This window comes from Microtus ochrogaster, chromosome 18, assembly GCF_000317375.1.
Source record: "Microtus ochrogaster isolate Prairie Vole_2 chromosome 18, MicOch1.0, whole genome shotgun sequence".
In the NCBI taxonomy this organism is placed as follows: Eukaryota; Metazoa; Chordata; class Mammalia; order Rodentia; family Cricetidae; genus Microtus; species Microtus ochrogaster.
In genome coordinates this window covers 37257282-37275556 of record NC_022020.1, presented here as the reverse complement: position 1 = coordinate 37275556, position 18275 = coordinate 37257282, and the positions used below count along the sequence as shown (strand labels likewise).

At 35.5% G+C, this 18275-nt stretch overlaps 1 protein-coding gene across 5 annotated transcripts in view; it reads right to left on the bottom strand.

Annotated features, from left to right (window-relative positions):
- Window positions 1-18275, bottom strand: part of Dmxl1 (Dmx like 1) — a 145570-nt gene that overhangs the window by 19650 nt on the left and 107645 nt on the right. For 3 of the 5 annotated variants that reach the window (XM_026783594.1, XM_005356086.2, XM_026783596.1), the window contains 4 exons: window positions 15532-15594; window positions 9152-9238; window positions 6752-6873; window positions 6200-6341 (listed from right to left, as the gene is read on the bottom strand). In XM_026783594.1, coding sequence (XP_026639395.1) covers window positions 6200-6341; window positions 6752-6873; window positions 9152-9238; window positions 15532-15594 — 414 coding nt within the window. The remainder of the gene's footprint in view (window positions 1-6199; window positions 6342-6751; window positions 6874-9151; window positions 9239-15531; window positions 15595-18275) is intronic. The other 2 variants (XM_026783595.1, XM_005356087.2) reach the window with 1 other exon arrangement.

Genomic DNA, 18275 nt, shown 5'->3' with positions numbered 1-18275 from the left:
AGCACACTCTGGAAGGATTCAAGGAAAGGGGAACACTTATTTACTGCTGATGGGAGTGCAAACTGGTATAGAAATCAGTGTGAAATTTCCTGAGGAAGCTGGGAATTGATCTACCTCATGATCCAGGCTATACCTCTCTTGGGCATATACATCCTACTATGGAGATACTTGCTCATCCATGTTCACTGCTGCTCTAATAATAATAATCACAATTTGAAAACAGATTAGATGTCCATCAATTAATGAATGCATACTGAAATGTAATATATTTGCAGACTTGAAATATTATCCAGCTGTTTAAGACAAATGATATAAGAAATTTGCAGGTAAATCAAGCTAGAAACAATCATCCTAAATGAGATAACTCAGATCTCAAAAGATAAATATTGGGCTGGAGAGATGGCTCAGCAGTTAAGAGAACTGGAAGCTCTTCCAGAGGTCCTAAGTTCAATTCCCAGCAACTATACGGGGACTCACAACCATCTATAATGAGATCTACTGTCCTCTTCTAGCCCGCAGGCATACATACATGCAAGCAGAACACTGTATACATAATAAAATCTTAAAAAAGGGAGAGATTGCATGTTTTAGCTTATATGTAGATGTTAGATTTTAAGCTTTACATATGCACTTCAATTACAATAACCACAGAGGTTAGGTTGCTCCTAAGAACCAAGGGGGAGGAGATCTTCCAAGGAAAAGGAAATAGAATATAGTGCAATAAAGAGATAAAGAGGAAACTTGAATACATTTAAATGTCAAGAGGGGTGGGAGAGAGGGTAAAGGAGAAAATATGGGGAGGGACAATTAACACTAAAGGCTTTTTTTTTTTTTTTTGGTTTTTCGAGACAGGGTTTCTCTGTGGCTTTGGAGCCTGTCCTGGAACTAGCTCTGTAGACCAGGCTGGTCTCGAACTCACAGAGATCCACCTGCCTCTGCCTCCTGAGTACTGGGATTAAAGTGCTTTGGAGCACTCAGTCCTGAACGGGATGTCTTCTTTATCAAATCTCTCCCCCTTCAAAGCTCAAAGATTTATGTTAGAAGGAGGCAGAAAGATTTTAAGAGCCAAAGGTAGTGGATAATTCCAAGTATGTAAACAGTGTTTTCTAGACACAACAGGGCTGATACATATATGAACTCACAAAGACTCTTGACAGCACACATAAGACTTGCACAAGTACAAAACAGACAAAATACTAGCATAGAGAAAAAGAAGTTGACACAAAGTCCTACTCCTAGCCAAGAAGTTATTTGCAATACATTTCTGCTAGCAAAGGGAACAACTAGTTTTCTCCATTGTAATGTGATTGGATTTATCAACCAGACTCCAGGGCAGGCCCAATGCCCAGGTATAGCTGGCCAACAGAAAACAGATTCCATCACCAGAAGAACATAGTCCACAGAAACAACTAAGCAGGACTCATTGGGGTTCATAGAGACTGAAGTGTCAACCACAGAGCCTGCATGGGTGTACACCAGACCCTCTTCATACCTGCTGTAGTTTTTATATCTTGAGGTTTTGTTGGACTTTTAACAATGGGAGTAGGTGTATCTCTTTTTCCTGCTCTTGGGACCTTTTTCTTCCTACTGGGTTGCCTCATCCAGCCTTGATATGAGGGTTTGTGCCTAGTCTTATTGAATTTTGTTGTACTGAATTGATATCACTGGGGGAAAAAAAAACAGACTCCATTCTACAGCTTATGCAGAAATCATCTTTCTGACTATCAACAGATATATGTGTGCCCAGAAGATGAAATATATTCATGAGATAAACATAAAAGCAGTGGGGGAAATACCCATAGCTATTTTTAGGGAAGAAATGTAGTGGCACATGAGAAAATTACAGATAGAAGCAACCAGTCCACAGACAGTGTTTTTTGCTCTGTTTTGGCTTTTTTTTAAATCTTATTTTGCTTTTCTTCCCTTCCTTCCTTCCTTCCTTCCTTCCTTCCTTCCTTCCTTCCTTCCTTCCTTCCTTCCTTCCTTTCTTTTTTTGAGAGAGAGCATGAAATTGGGTGGGAAGGGAAACATGAATGATCTGGAAGGAGCTGGAGGAATAGAGAAAATATGATAAAAATACAATGAATGAAATAAAATTTCTAAAAAGCAACCCTAAAATTTACATAGGAAGAATATTCAACTGTAAAAGTGCTGAGAGTTGCTGGTAGCAATGGCTTTACCAGAGACCACGAGACTACACAGCACATGACAGCTGAGAGTTCAAGTGTCAACCTACCAGTGAATACTTCTCTGAGGGAGGAATCTCGTTAGGTAAGGCTTAGAGGACCACAGACTCTGGACCGGTTGCTTCTGTCTGTAATTTTCTCATGTGCCACTTCATTTCTTTTCTTCCCTAAAAATGGGTATTTTCCCCACTGCTTTTGCGTTTATCTTATGAATATATTTCACCTACTGGGCACACATATATCTGTAGATTGTCAAAAAGATATTTCCGCATAAGCTGTATAATTTTGATGAACAGAAATAATACTAGAACATTTTTCATAGCTCAGACTGATGTAGGAAAATGACAATATTCTCAGTTACAAAGACAGCTTTTTACACATTTGCTGATTTTAGACTTTAGAACAGATTCAAAATAGGCTAGTTGCCCCTGCAAAATATGCAAAAGGGCAAGTTCCCAGGTGTCTGTTTGTTGAACCAAAGTCAGGCTGATAACATAAAGACCTAACTCCCTGCAGCAATGGACTTTCTGCATGTATTCCTGGTCTTGGTTTGTGATGCAGGACTGAAGGTCCAGAAACTGGAGCTTGTTTAAGTCCTGAATTTCAACGTCACTCTCTGGGAGCCCTGACCACTGAGAGCTAAGTGCCTTTACTTTAAGTCTGGTCAGCGAGACCTCTCTACCCTAAGAGAAACTATGCGACTTATCAGATGTTATTAGAATGGGTCGGACCCTGTATATGTAACTCATAATTGTCCAAAGTTAGGGGGTTGAAGGAGGTGCATGTAGAAAGATCTATGTAGACAGAGTTTTGCAAAGGGCTTTGTAAAGAGCTGTGTAGAGCTGTGCAGAGAGCTGCTGTGTAAAGAGTCGTGTACAGCTGTGTAGCAGACAGCTATGTACAAGATGAGTAGTTGTCTAGAAGACAGCTGTGTAGAGAGATGGAGCAGTAGCTGTGTAAAGACGTGTAAGGAGAGACATCAATGGAAAGATGTGTGTAGGAGAGAGGAGATGGAGCTGTTGAGGAAACATGTATGGATAGAAGACAGCTATGTAGATATGTACAGCTGTGTAAAGGAGGTGTATGGAAAATGTAGCTACACGGAGATGTCGAACACTTGTTTCGTTTTTGGCTGCTCAGCCCCAAAATAACCACTCAGAAACTGTATTAATTAAATCACTGCTTGGTCCATTAGCTCTAGCTTCTTATTGGCTAACTCTTACATCTTAATTTAACCCATCTCCATTAATCTGTGCATCACCACGAAGTCGTGGCCTACTAGCAAAGTTTCAATATGTCAGTCTCTGACAGTGGCTCCATGGCTTTTCCTTCACTCTGCCTCCTTTCTCCAAGCATTCTGTTTAGTTCCCCGCCCCACCCTGTCTACCGAAGTTCTACCCTACCAACAGGCCAAGGCAGTTTCTTTATTCACCAATAATATTCACAGCACACAGAAGGAAATCCCACATCATGGAGACAGAGAGATTTCCAGAAAGAGATTTTTCTCTTATTTTTGGTTTTTCAAGACAGGGTTTCTCTGTAGCTTTGGTGTCTGTCCTGTAACTTCCTTTGTAGACCAGGCTGGCCTCAAGCTCACAGAGATTCCCGTCTCTGCGTTCTGAGTGCTAGGATTAAAGGCACAAACCACCACCCGGCCAGAAAGAACTTTTTAAAGACAAAGCATAAGAGGAAAGCTTCCATCAGAAAGCATGTGTTTCTTTCTTATTCCCCTCATATAGAAAAAGTCTAGCCCTTGCTGCATTTGTGGATTTTTTTTTTTTTTTTTGCACACCCTGGGCTGCTGGAGGCTGGCCCTCCAGATAGCAGTATAAAAGAAAATGCAAAGTCGGGTTTCTAAATTATAATGCTTTCATGTATAAAGAACTACTTTTGAACATAACGTGTCCAGCATTATTCTCTACAAAGCATATCTACCTGTGAGGCAGGCAAACCTCAAAAAGCTTCTGTTTACAGGAAAGAAACAACTAAATAATGCATTGCTTTTACAAAGATAAGGTGAAACAATAAAATTAGAAGTACGGGGAGAAAGTCTTCTCTAAGAACAACAGAGAAATCTACTGAGATCTCAAGTTGGGATCCGAATGTTTAAACAGAGAGAGAAGCATTTGAAGGAGAAGGTAAGGCAAAGTCTTTAGCATGATAGCAATGGATGAGTCTGAGGGACAGAAAGCCAGCAGAAACAGAGCAAAGAGAGTAAGTGTAGACTGGAGAGCTAGGATTAGAGTCAGGCAAAGCTTTTGGAGGTCAGAATAAGAACTTGTTTTTTAATAAAGATGTATTGGGAAATGCAGAATTTAAAAGGAGGGAAAATCTGAATGGTATTTTAAAAACACCTGCTGCTTCATAAAGAACAGAGGGAATAAGAGGTTGCAGCAAGAAAGCAATTCTAAGAGAAACTGTACTGTTTTATCTAAGGCTCATATTGAAAATAAAATCCATTATTTATTTGTATTTCCCTTAAGTTTCTCTGTAAAATACAATGTCACAATGTCACTAAAGTTCATAAATTTTAGGATTTGTAATCTTAGACTGACCTAGTCATTTCATTTTAAAATTACTAATTTCTAATTCTGAATTCAATTGAATCCTTAGAAATAAAGTACTTGAAAACATTAAACTAAGTGATTTGAATCACGTGACCTTTTGAATTAAGCTTCATTTATCTGATCGATGAGTCATATTGGAATGATCAATGAGGAATATGAACACAAGTAAAGCAAAGTACTAACAGTCTGTATTACCTATAAAGGAACTGCACATTACAGAAGACTAAAAAGGCTTATAAATGATGTCCAAGTCTCCATTGAACAATTACCTATATTAATTGGTTAAAAAATGGCAGACTGGCAAAGGAAACAGAATGCTCAATAGAACTTAGAACATTAAAAGAAAAACATAATAAAACAAAGAAAAAAATCCCTAACAACTAGAAATTAATTAAAGGAATGTAGGATTTTCTTTGCTTCTGTGCATCAATTTTTATAGCCTAATCAATAAAGGGAAATCCTAGAGGAATAAATATAGATAACATTTTACACAAAACAATCAATGCTCAAATACATGCTTTATCACTACAAAATTATCTTGCTCAATTTTGAAAATTTGCATTTTTTTCTTAAAAGAAAGAATGTATTATATATCAGCATTACAAAATGTCATACTCAAAATGGATAGCATTTAATTGGTATCTACTACAGGATATTATCTAGAACAGGGCCGAGTACAAGTACAGCATTTTACAAGAGCTGGACAAACATCCTGGGTTTTACGAGTACAGCATGCTGTCTTTTGCAGACCATAAGCTCTGATACTGCAGAGTGAGAGCAGGACCCATAAAAACGTAAAAAAATTGGTCACAGCTGAGTTACTACAAAGCTTTACCAATAGATATAAAAATCTAACTTTTTATAATTTTCATGTCCTGCAAAACTGTGATTTTTTTTTCTATACAGGGAAAAATGTAGGGCTGGGGCTAGAACTCAAGAATAGTGCTTGACTCACAAACATGAGGTCCTGATTTTAAACTTCAACACTGGAAAAAGAAAAAAAAAAAGAAACAACTTAATCTCATTCTTATTATATTAGTTTCATAGTGCATGGCTTACATATGGCTCGTAGCTGCAAATTAAAATGTATTTCTTTCATTTTTAAACCAAGTATATTTTATTTAATTTTTAGATATGTATCCCTGGCTGTCCAAGAACCTGCTATGCAGACCAGGCTTGCCTCACAGAGACCTGTCTGCCTCTGTCTCCAAAGTTCTGGGATTAGAAGGTGTGTGCCACCATGTTGGGCCAAAGATTTTTTTAAAAATATGTAAGCCCTTTCAAATGAAAATGTTATTCTTAATTATTAAAACATACACTTCTAGTATGTAAGGTAACTAAAAATTAAGAAACTAAAAAGGTCTTCATCACCTTTTACTCATTAACCTAAAGGGAAAAGAAATAGGACAGTTAAGCGTAAACCTAAGTATCTTTAAATCTACATACCACAGATGCTCCTCTACCCGTCTGTGTACTTCCCAGCCACGGCATATTGATTGGAGTGCCAGGGTTGCTGTGTGTATATGGAGTTGAACCTTGGACAGCTGTTAAATCATCACGAGCATGTATCACCAAGAAATCTTCTGATCTACAAAGAAACATCAACTAGAATGAAAACATCAGTTCTTCATTTTTTTTTCTCCCTGGAGTCTGTCCTGGAACTTGCTCTATAGATCAGTCTGGCCTCAAACTCAGAGATTCACCTGCATCTGCTTCCTGAGCGCTGGGATTAAAGGTATGCATCACCATCTGGCTCTTCGTTTCTTTTTTTACATTCCAATTCCCTTTAAGAAGCTACGGTCACGACTTACTTACCACCCCTAGTCATGGCAGCACGTGCTACTCTGCTTACAATTACAAGCACTGTGTTTGAGACAAGTGCTGCCTGCTGTTCAAGAGGGCACTTAAATCTCTTAAGAAGCTTTTCCAAAGTTACAGTTCAGTGGATAAAAATCATTCATATTATATAACTGAATTAAAAACAAAGCATAAAAATACCCTTTGGTTTCTGTTTCTGCATCATCATCCACCCATGTATAGATCTGTGTGGCCAGAATTCCAGAAACATCCAGTTCTTGTACATCATGGCTGGAAGCAATTGCTATGCAATTTCTATTTGCCTGAAAAATAAATCATGTTAACTTTTACATTAAAAAGCCCAATGGGTCTATGAGCTACTTCTGAAGAAAATCTCTAATCTCCAATAACATGCACAAAAACATTTTTACCAACTAATATTTTAATTTGGGGGGGAGTTGGTTTTTTAGAGACAGGGTTTCTCTGTAGATTTGGAGCCTGTCCTGGAACTAGTTCTTGTAGACCAGCTCGGCCTCAAACTAAGAGATCCACCTGCCTCTGCCTCTGCCTCCTGAGTGCTGGGATTAAAGGCATACACCACCATGCCAGCCTTAAATTAACTTTTTAAAAAATGTTTTAATTTTTTATGGTATTTTGCCTGCATGTATGTCTGTGTGAGGGTGTTGTATTCTCTAGAACTGAAGTTACAGTTGTGAGCTGCTCATTTGGGCGCTGGAAAGAACTGCAGTCCTCTGGAAGAGCAGCCTGTGCTCTTATAACCACTGAACTATCTCTCCAGCCTCTTAAACTAATTTTAATAGTTAAATTTTTGGAAATTTAATTTGGTAATTAAGCTTGAATGAAAGAAATGTTCACACTCTAGAAATTCTAGACCACCTAACAAAAAGTCAAGTAGAAATAAAAAATGTTTGAACTACTTTATTTCCTCTTTCCAAGCAGTTTCTCTACTCTTCCAGACGACTTTTATTGTCCTAATATTTGTACAACAAAAACACAAATAGTAGGCAGGTGCAGCAGCAGCTCACACCTGTTGCAGCTGGGGTCTCTGAATTCAGTGACCTCCAGGAAACAACCCACTGCTAACGCAGGCACTACCTGTCCTGCTTTTGTCACTCTGCAGGGGTTGGGAGAAAACCAGTCACTGGTAGCCCAAAGAACTAGTGTGAAGAGATTCATCTAATAGTGACTTCTTGTCCTACCAGATGTGAACTATCTGTCCCTAGTCAGTGAAACTAAATTCTTGTGTTATCAAATGGCATCCAATAAACTAAAAATAACTTATTAGTTTGAATATAAGATAGTCTCAGACCATCACAACTCTCAATACAGGTAATACCCAATGAAACAAACGAGGGAAAAGCTTAATCTTAAAGCCATTTTAAAAACAAAACAGATTATTTGTGAGCTACAAATTTTGGAAGAATGTAAAAATGTAATACCAAAATGTAGAGAAATAATTATATAACATATTTATAAAAGTGAACAGCAGATTTCATATATGTAGATGACTATTTATAGTTACTCATACATTTTAAGGGGAAGGCAGATAATCCTGAGTGAGGACAGAATTTGTATGTGTGTGTGCTCATATGTACCCCCACATAGACATACACACAAACACACATACACTCACTACTCAGAGTTACATAGATATTACAACTTGAAAACTGCCCAATGGGTTAACTGCAGTTCTGCCTGGTCTAAACATAACTAGTTCACAGATGTTTATGATGGAGATGAAATTAAAGATACAGGAAACTATAAGGACAGATGGCTAAAGAACAAGTTAGATAAAGTCGAGAAGATGGGTATAGAATATGAAAATGAACAATCTATTGGTAAAAGGCTTTCTAAGTGTTACAAAACATACACCTATATAACACGTATTGATAACATGCTGAGGCTGAAGCAGGAGGCTCACATGAAGGCAAAGAGTACCACAAAGCGTCTGGCTGATAACACTGTAAAATTAAAAATAAGTATGTGCATATGTCCTTAGGTATACATAAAAAACCATAATCCTACCCTTTTAAGTTGAAAAAGAAACAATAATACACCAAAAACTATGCTGTATAGCAATCTGGGGGAAATTCAAGTGGGATAAGATTCACAAAACTTCACCCTTGGACTATTATATTTAACACTACCTCTTCTCCTGGAGTTCACAGATACCTCTAAGGAGGATGTTAAACAGAAGACTAAAGACTATAAAATAAACACAGAAATTGGACTTCTAATACATGAGTTTAAGTTCTTCAAATACCTTAGAAAGCCTCTTTGGATTAACGATGTATTATTTTCTATCTATTTTAAAGTTTCTGCTTGAAATTCAAATACTCAACACTGTTCTCTGCAGAGCAATAAAGTATTTTATTAGATGTATCTCCCAGATAATATAATAAACAAAACTCCATTAGCAAATTATATAATAAATTTAATAAAAGAAAGTTCTTATTGAGATTATAATTTAAGGAATGGGAAGTAAATTTGGAAGTAGAGTACTTTCACTGAATAAACTGATAAAGGTATTCTCCAGCAAGGAATAGTTAGAAGTCACAGAAAAGACATCTACGTACTTACTTTATTAACAGCAAAGGCAGTAATGATATCAGATTCCTTATGAATAATTCGTGCTTTACCTCCGGGATATCCCAAATCTGCCTCTATCTAAATAGAAGAGAGTATAATATTAAAATTTCTATTTTATTAATAAAACAAATGACCAAATCAAATTAATTTTAACAAAGTTTTAAAATACACCAATTCCAAAGGCACTATGGTAGATTCTAATTATCCCAGATTTATTTATTTTTATTTTATGTGCATTGGTGTTTTGCCTGCACATTAGTCTGTGTGACGGCCAGATTCCATGGAAGTGGAGTTAGAGACAGTTGTGAGCCACCATGTGGGTGCTGGAAATTGAACCCGGGTCCTCTGGAAGAGCAGCTTAACCACTGAGCTATCTCTCCAGGACTAATTATCCCAGAAAAGAATTTGATGAGAGGAATTTTTCAAGCTTGTTTTCATACATAAAGACAGTTGATAAAAACACATAACTTCTTGAGCTGTTTATCCTCCTAAAGCAACAATGAACTAACTTTAAAGGATCAAAATATTCTAATTATTTTTTGCTATTTTGTTTTGTTTTTCAAAACAAGGTTTCTCTGTGCCACCCTGGTTGTCCCGGAACACAAGTTGTAGACCATGCTGGCGTTCAAATAAGAGATCTTCCTCATCTGTTGGGATTAAAGCTTCCTCACCTCTTATCTATCACCTGGCTGACATTATATGTGTGTATGTATGTGTGTGTGTGTGTGTGTGTGTGTGTGTATATATATATATATATAATTTTATTTTTTTAAAAAAGAAAACAATCTTTTTTTTTTCATTTTACATACCAATCCCAGTTCCCACTCCCTCCCCTCCTCCCTTCCCTTCCACCCACCTCCCCCACCCCACCCCCATCCACTCCTCAGAGAGGGTAAGGCACATTGCTTTGAGGAAGGTCCAATGCTTGCTTTTGTGTGTGTGTGTGTGTGTGTGTATTCCTACTATATCTAGGCTGAAGAAGGTATCCATCCAAAGAGAATGGGTTCCTAAAAAAGCCAGTGCATGCAGTTGGGATGAATCCTGGTGCCGCTGCCTGGCATTTTAATTACAGAAGTAAAGATTTCCCAAGTTTCTAAGTAATGTAATTATTTAATAATTCCTATAAGTATTACAAGAAAGGTCAAGTGGTAATTAGTTCAGTCTTATAGACCACAAGGGTTCACTGTTGGATATTTTTGGTATTTTGTTTCCCCCTCTAAACCACCCACTCAAAAGTCCAAAGGCCATTCTTAGTTCATAGACTAATAACAGTTGTTATCTTACCAGTCAGTTGTAGTTTACTGACTTCTGATCTAATGTAACCTTCCATTTTAAGGAGAAACTGGAGTCCCAGAAAGGATGGTAACTCAACCAAGTCAGTAATTAATTTTAGTAGTTGAATAAATATATTCAAGTGAGTTTACAGGAAGGACACATTTTGACATTCTGTTTATTCTAGAAAAGGCACATATGTATGTGTAACACCTTTGAATTCAGAAGAGAACACTTATAATCAACACTTATAATCAATATTTACCAAAATTAATTAGTTGGAAAGCTCAAAATATTAATTTATCTTATTTTACTTACCTTTAATGTCTAAAATAGATTACTAAGAAATGTTTAAAATCTCATTATGAAATGCAGAAATCATTATTTTGAAATTAGCATATAACAAATTTAGATAAAAATATCACCAATGGCTGCTCATTGATTTAAAATAATCAATTTATTTTAAAAAATGGCTTCCAGAATAATTTTAATTATAAGGTAATTGAAGAGACTTATGCAATAACAAAGCCTATATACCCTTAATATAAGCAAACATTACACACACACACACACACACACACACACACGTACAAAAGTCAAATATAGTCAATCTAAAATGTAACTAACTTACAAATATAAAACAATTTCAGTGTTTGATAACCAAACATTCTGGGTTGAGGTTCTAATTCTAAGGCAAGTATTTGCTCTGGCCGATTTCTGTATTTTTTAAAATGAAAACTCGATTTGTCCATTTATATTCCTGGTATCTAAAGCACACCAAGGGGCTACTCCAGTGCTTGTGGATTATCAACAAAGTACACCAAGAGACCACCTCTGGGTCTAAAGAAACTGAGGGTATTAGAAGAGACATGACATTTTCACAGAACAAAAGAATCTACAGGTGATAGGCCCAAGGAACATGCTGGTTTCATGTGGAGAGCTTTCCCCAACTTTACCATGGAAAGAAAGTGAAAACAAATTAATTTCAAAAAAAGCTTTCTCAATACGGGAATAAATTCTTATCCTCTCATTCAAAACAATGTTTCTCAACAGCATGGTATCAAAATTGCCTCCTTGATATTCAACTGGGTGGTATTTTAAATATGAAGGTTCTGAACACCATGTCAAACACACAATCAAATCACACAGGGGTGAGCAAAGAAATAGAGCTTAGCATCTCAACAGTTTCTGGTACAGTCTATGTGAGAATGACTATACAAGTAGGATTTTTTAAGATCTGCAGAACAGGCAGGTTCAGCTTATGAAAAGGCCTTAAAAATTACAATAAAAATTCATCTGTCGCCGGGTGATGGTGGCGCACGCCTTTAATCCCAGCACTCGGGAGGCAGAGGCAGGCGGGTCTCTGTGAGTTCGAGACCAGCCTGGTCTACAGAGCTAGTTCCAGGACAGGCTCCAAAGCCACAGAGAAACCCTGTCTCGAAAAAACAAAACAAAAAAAAAAACCAAAAACAAAACAAAACAAAAATTCATCTGTCACATGAATGTTTAGAGGCCTTCAAATGATTCTGGAAATTCTGTTAGTAGCTGAAACATAAAGGATGTGAGAATGGCTATCAGAAAACCAGGTAAGACACTATAATGGCTCAAATGATAAATGAGGAAGACTTGATTAGAAAAGCAAGTATTACAGGGTTAGAATGGGATAAATTGTGCTTATGGGCTGTATTCTTTTAGCACGACTTAAGAGAAGCTGATTCTAGTTTTCAAGATTGATAAATGTTTGTTTTTTGTTTTTTTGAGACAGGGTTTCTCTGTGTAGCTTTGAAGCCTGTCTTGGCACCACTCTGTAGACCAGACTGGCCTTGAACTCACAGAGATCTGCCTGTCTCTGCCTCCCAAGTGTTGGGATTAAAGGCATGTGTCACCACTGCCTGTCAGGAAGTCACCATTTACTGAGAAAAATGAAAAAAAAAATGGTCTTAGGTCAGGAAGGAATGTATAGCCTTTAGTAATGAATTGGAACTAGTGTGATTTGAAATGTACCAGCACACAGATAATACTTAAACTATAAGAGCAACCAAAAAGGAAAGTTAGAACAGAACTGAGTTCTTAGCACATGCATTCTCAAGGACAGATAAAAGTGAGGTCTGGTTATAAGTTCTCAGTGAACTGGCTAACACACACACACACACACACACACACAACCCTTGGGGTTATAGAAATTGAGTTAAAAAACATTAGGAAACTGCCAGGGATCAATAGTATCAAAGGATACTGAAAGTTGAAATGAAGAAGACAGAAATTGGCAACTGAATTTAGCTTGCTTTAAAGCCAGTTATGCCAAGTACAATCTGAGTTGAATGGGCTAAAGACAGTACCTAACTATGTAAGGTTCTGACATCTCGTGACTAGAGAGGGAACTTCAGGGACATAAAGGACTGAAATTTTCTTTCTGAATTAAGACAGTTTGGTCATGATGTTTGCAGTAGGAAAACAGGGAAATGGCAATTTCATGGAAGAAAGTATAATGTCAACAGGTTAATAGAAATTAAATCTACAATAAACTATTATGATTGCTAAAATTTAAAAGCCTTTGATGTCGTATGTTAGAATGAAAGGTAATTGAGATTTTAAACACTGCTGGTAAGAAAATAAAATGGTATAATTACCCAAGAAAACATTTAGATAATTTCCTAAAAAGTTAAAACATATACCAAGGTTACACAGTTGCATCTTGAAGGTGGTGATGGTTATCCCAAACAAGCTAGATTATTTAAATATGTAGTTACGTAAGTTCACAAAATAATAGTTTTAGTTTTTAAAGGCATCACATGGTTTCCTCATGATATTTTTACACATGTGTATTATACTTTGTTCTAATTTGTCTTCCTGTCCTACTATCCTCTTTCCCTTCTGCCCCTCCTTATGTTGGTTTCTTTCCTCTCTGCATGTCACAGATACTCCCATTATCCTTTGTTTTATAGTTATTTCCTCATGAACCATTCCATCCTAGACAAAAGGAGGGACACTGTTGAAAATTTAAAGAAACTAACAAAACTTAGAAGGCTCAGGAAACTAATGAAATTTACAAGGCTCAAGAAACTAAAGAGTTACAAGGTTGACAAGGTCCCTCCTGCAAAAAAGGCTGTTTGTAGGGACGATTGCAAATTGGGCCAGGAGCTCCAGAGAGGCAAATTTTGTGAGAGTCACCATGTAAGGTACACTTTTCAGTGATGTAGCTGCTTTAGCACACAACCCTAACAAACTCAGTTTCACTAAGGCAGACTGGATAGGAGCTGTTTCTCCTGGCTGCCCTGAGATCCTCTCTGGGGTAAATAGGTTTATTCAGTCACATAAACACACCCCTTTTCCTTTTCGTTTAAGATGTTTGCCTCTCCTCTCACAATCCCCTTTCTGGTTTCATAACCTATGTAACACACACACACACATACACATTTACATACAGGTTCATGTAAAGAAACATGATATTTATCTAGTCTGGCTTACTTTGCTTAAAATAATGATTTCTAGTGTCATCTATTTTTCTGTGTCATGATTTTGTTTTTCTTCATAACATTTCATTGTGTACATGTACCACATTATCAATCCATCTATTGTCAGATACCTACGCTGGCTCCATTTCTTAGCTATTGTGAATAGTGTAACAACAAACAAAGATGTGCCTCTGGGGCGTGTTGACTTAGGCCAGAAGTGGGTCTAGAGGAATTCTATTTTTAGTTTTCTGAGGAACCTCCATATTAATTTCCATAGTGGCTGTACCAGTTTATACTCCTACAGCAGTGAGTAGGGCTCCTCTCTGCCTATATCCTTGTCAACATTTGTTATGCTTTATATTCTCGATGGTGGCCATTCAAATTGGGATGAGATATAATTTCAAAGTAGCTTTAATTTATATTTTCCTGTTAATTAGGATAAAGAATAGTTTTTCAAATTTTTTTTTGGCCATTTGCATTTCTTACATAAAGATGTTTCCTAAGTATAGCTAAAATAGTTAAGATGGTAACCAAACAATGACTATAGTTTCATGAAGCATGGACAAGTCTTTAGACATATGTCAAGAAAACAAACTTTATATAAATAGTATCAAAAGAAAAATATTTGAAAAATATTTTTTCAATTTCCAATAATAAATACATTATTTAGCATAATTATCCAAGCAAAGAAAATTGTTACCTAAAAACAATTTGTTGTATTCTCTCAACATAAAAATTAAAAAATTCAAAGTATACAAACATCTATCAGCTTTAGATATAATATATGCGTTATATCAAGTCAGTTTTTTTATTAATTGCATAGGATTAGTCTATTTCACTAATTCCTTTGGGAAACAATAAGAATTAATGTCCTTAAAAATGTTTTCTGAGAAAATTTCCCCCTAAAAATTATCAATGCAAGATTGTCTTAAAATTTCTCAGTCATATAATTTAGATCGGATGAGTTAAATATCAACATAATGTTGTAGTCACAGAAATTCTATGAGTCATTTATGTTTATACAAATTCTTATGTGCTCTGCTTTACTTCTCAAGAACTTAGGCCAGGCGGTGGTGGCGCACGCCTGTAATCCCAGCACTCAGGAGGCAGAGGCAGGTGGATCTCTGTGAGTTCGAGACCAGCCTGGTCTACAAGAGCTAGTTCCAGGACAGGCTCCAAAACCACAGAGAAACCCTGTCTCAAAAAAAAAAAAAAAAAAAAAAAAGAACTTAGGCACTTACTACACACAAGAATACATGTTACATGCTATTTTGAAGCAAAATAAATACCATATAATAGTAATTGCTATAATTTTCAAATAAGAGATAAATTTAACAATGGTATTACTATATTTTACACTTCTTGATGTAATTACATTCCCTAAACTTGAGAGGTATTTACTCAGAAAAATCTGTAGCCAACAAAAGAAACATTCAACTCCCTTTTAAAATTGCATTCTTTTAATTACTAAAAGAGGACCAATTTTTATGATTGCAACAGCTAAATTGTTATGATGAAACAGCAAACTGACCAGATATGCTTCATTCCACTGGAAACCAAGTTCAGTTGAAAACTAAAATGCAAATTTCTTTTTGTTCTGGTCAAGAATGCAATTTTTAATTTCAATTGAATGACATTATGTACCTTATTGATGTTTGGCTCCTCCATCATAGAATTTTTGATGGTTTCATTGTTGTCCTCTAATAACTTCATTAAGAAAGAATAATCACATGTCAAAGAATAAAGATGAGATGTAACATGTACAACACTGAAGTATTTTTTAAACTTATATTTATAATCAAATTACTAAAAAAATAAGGAAATAATATCTTCTTAAATTTCATATATTTTAAAAGGAATGCATGTTGGAGAGGGCATGGTTAGGGAGTAGGATATTTTGAAGGTGTAAAAATTCCTTATCTACAACTATATATTTTATTCTACTGCATGAACAATTATTTTTAATCATTTGTTTTATAATGCTGACATTAAAATAATTTTTTGTCTAAGGCACCTTATATGTGTAAATTCAGAATTTCAGGTGTCAACTGAAAATCAAAGTCAAACTATTGTCTTAATACTATCTTACTTCCATGATACATAATTCCTGCAGAAAACCTCCTTGGTAGAAAATTCAAATTTCTACCTTTCAAATTCTCTCCTACTGATGTTGCAAGGAGGCATACAGCCTTACACAAAGATGTCAAAGAGAAAAGTTGAGTCAGGACTTTTAAGTTCTCAGAAAATTAAATATCACCAAGACAGTGCAAAGATGTTAATTGTTAAATCCAACTTTTGTTGAGAGTGGCTTTGACAGCCTACTTACAATCATGTAAGATTAATTTACAAGTGAGTACAACCATTTTGTAAGAAATTTTAGTTTTTTTTTTTTTTTAAAAAAGGGGACAAATAAACTATGCTATGAGGGAAAAGTTCTGAGATACATGAGAATTTTAAGATACGATAAAGTCAGATAAAGAAATGGTAAATTTTTATTTTCAATCACATAAAGGAATAAACAATGACAGCATCAAAATATTCAGCATGCCATATATCAATCTTCTGAGTAACTAAATTCATAATGGCTTTAATGATCACTTTATTAAAGATAATATACAAGAGGCACTTTTATGACTACCCAAAACAGACTACTTAATTCCTAGTAAATAATTTTCTACCAACTCTATAAATTTAAGAATCTATTTAACTCTATTCAACCTAGTTTTTTTATATTCCTCTACTGAAATCTTCCTATGAGTATCATGGTCAGTAATAAGTTACAAGGCAATAACAAATTCTTACTGCCAAGTCCAGAATGGAAATTGAGTAGGAAATCTTGCATCCCATAAAACCCAAGACCTTTTTCTTTTAAAAATCGAGTCTTTTGAGACCTCATTTTCTCCTTAGTCCAGACTTGAATAAAAATCTGTGTCTACAGCAGAGAATGAGAAAACAAAGACGAAGCCACCTGGCTCGGACCTTTATCTCTCCTCCCATCCTTCCACCCTTTCACCACCCCAGAAAAACAAGGTCTAGCTCACCTACCTAAATTTACACTTCTGCTAGCTTTTACGGCTTCCTGTAAATTATAAAATGGGTACAGAGGGCATGGGGGAGCATTAGCCAACCCTGCCTCCATTTAGTCAAAGTGTAAATAAATTCATTTTCCTGTGAAACAAACAAAAATCCACAACAACAAAGTTCTCATAACTTTCAATGAATGTGTTAGTGTGTAAGTTCATTATAAAAACATTCAAAGAGGCTCAACAGTCATTTTGCAGATTAAAAAATTCAGAAAAATATTCAGAGATGCTACAAAAACTGTTAATACTTATGTTCATATTTTTGTTTTAAAACTATAATAAAAAGCTTTCAGTTTTCCATTAAGGTATTATGAAGCTCCCAACAAAGATAAGACTAAAACTCTGTTCCACATTCCTCTTTCAGAGTATGTACAGAATATAGCACTTACTACTTACTTGTGGGCTCAGAACAAAATGAAAGTACAGGACATTTGTTAAAAATTTAAAAATGTCAATAGTATATTAGACAAATATTAAACCAATTGTAACTCTACACCAATAAATTAAGACAGATTAAATAAAAATGTGCAAGTTTACTCATTAACTGTTATTCTCATATGATATGGCATGGTTATACCACTCTATTTCTCTATGCTGAATCACTGAGAATATCAAATCTTCATATGCATGTTAAAAGGCACACTACAGAAAAAGGAGCAAGCAGAGTGAACTTTTAAAATCTAGAACAATGTAGCAGTATTCTTAAATATTACATAAGAAGATGTTTAAGATAAAATATACCTTTCTACTAAGCCATATATTCTATTCACTGTTGACTATTCAGTCAACAAATTCACTGTTAACTATATTTGTTCATTTTCTTGAACTGTTTTAGTGATAACTCACACATTAAATTATAATCATATTTTACAGTTACATTACTAAGTAAATGGCATTAATATCTGCTTAGATTTCAATATATTATCAAGGCATTCACCTTTAAATACTTAGCAAACATGCTATATTTTTTGTGGTATGATCACAGCAAATAGTAAATAACAACACATTCAATCATTTATTATAATTGGTACCAAGGGAGGGAGACATGGTGGAATCACATAATTGCAAAAAGTAAAAGAATTTCAAAAAATTTAGTATTTAAATTGTGAGTTATGTATAAAAATATCCTTTGACATTTGATGTTATCTTGTTTTTTTCTTGTCTATTGTGAAGCCCTTCTATTTTATTTTTCCAACCATATAGCTTTTTTCTCTTCTCCTACTTCAAAACCAGTCTTTGGACCATGTTCTGTCATTTATAGACTCTGTTAATGACTCCAGAGAAGTAACTGGCTAACTATAACTG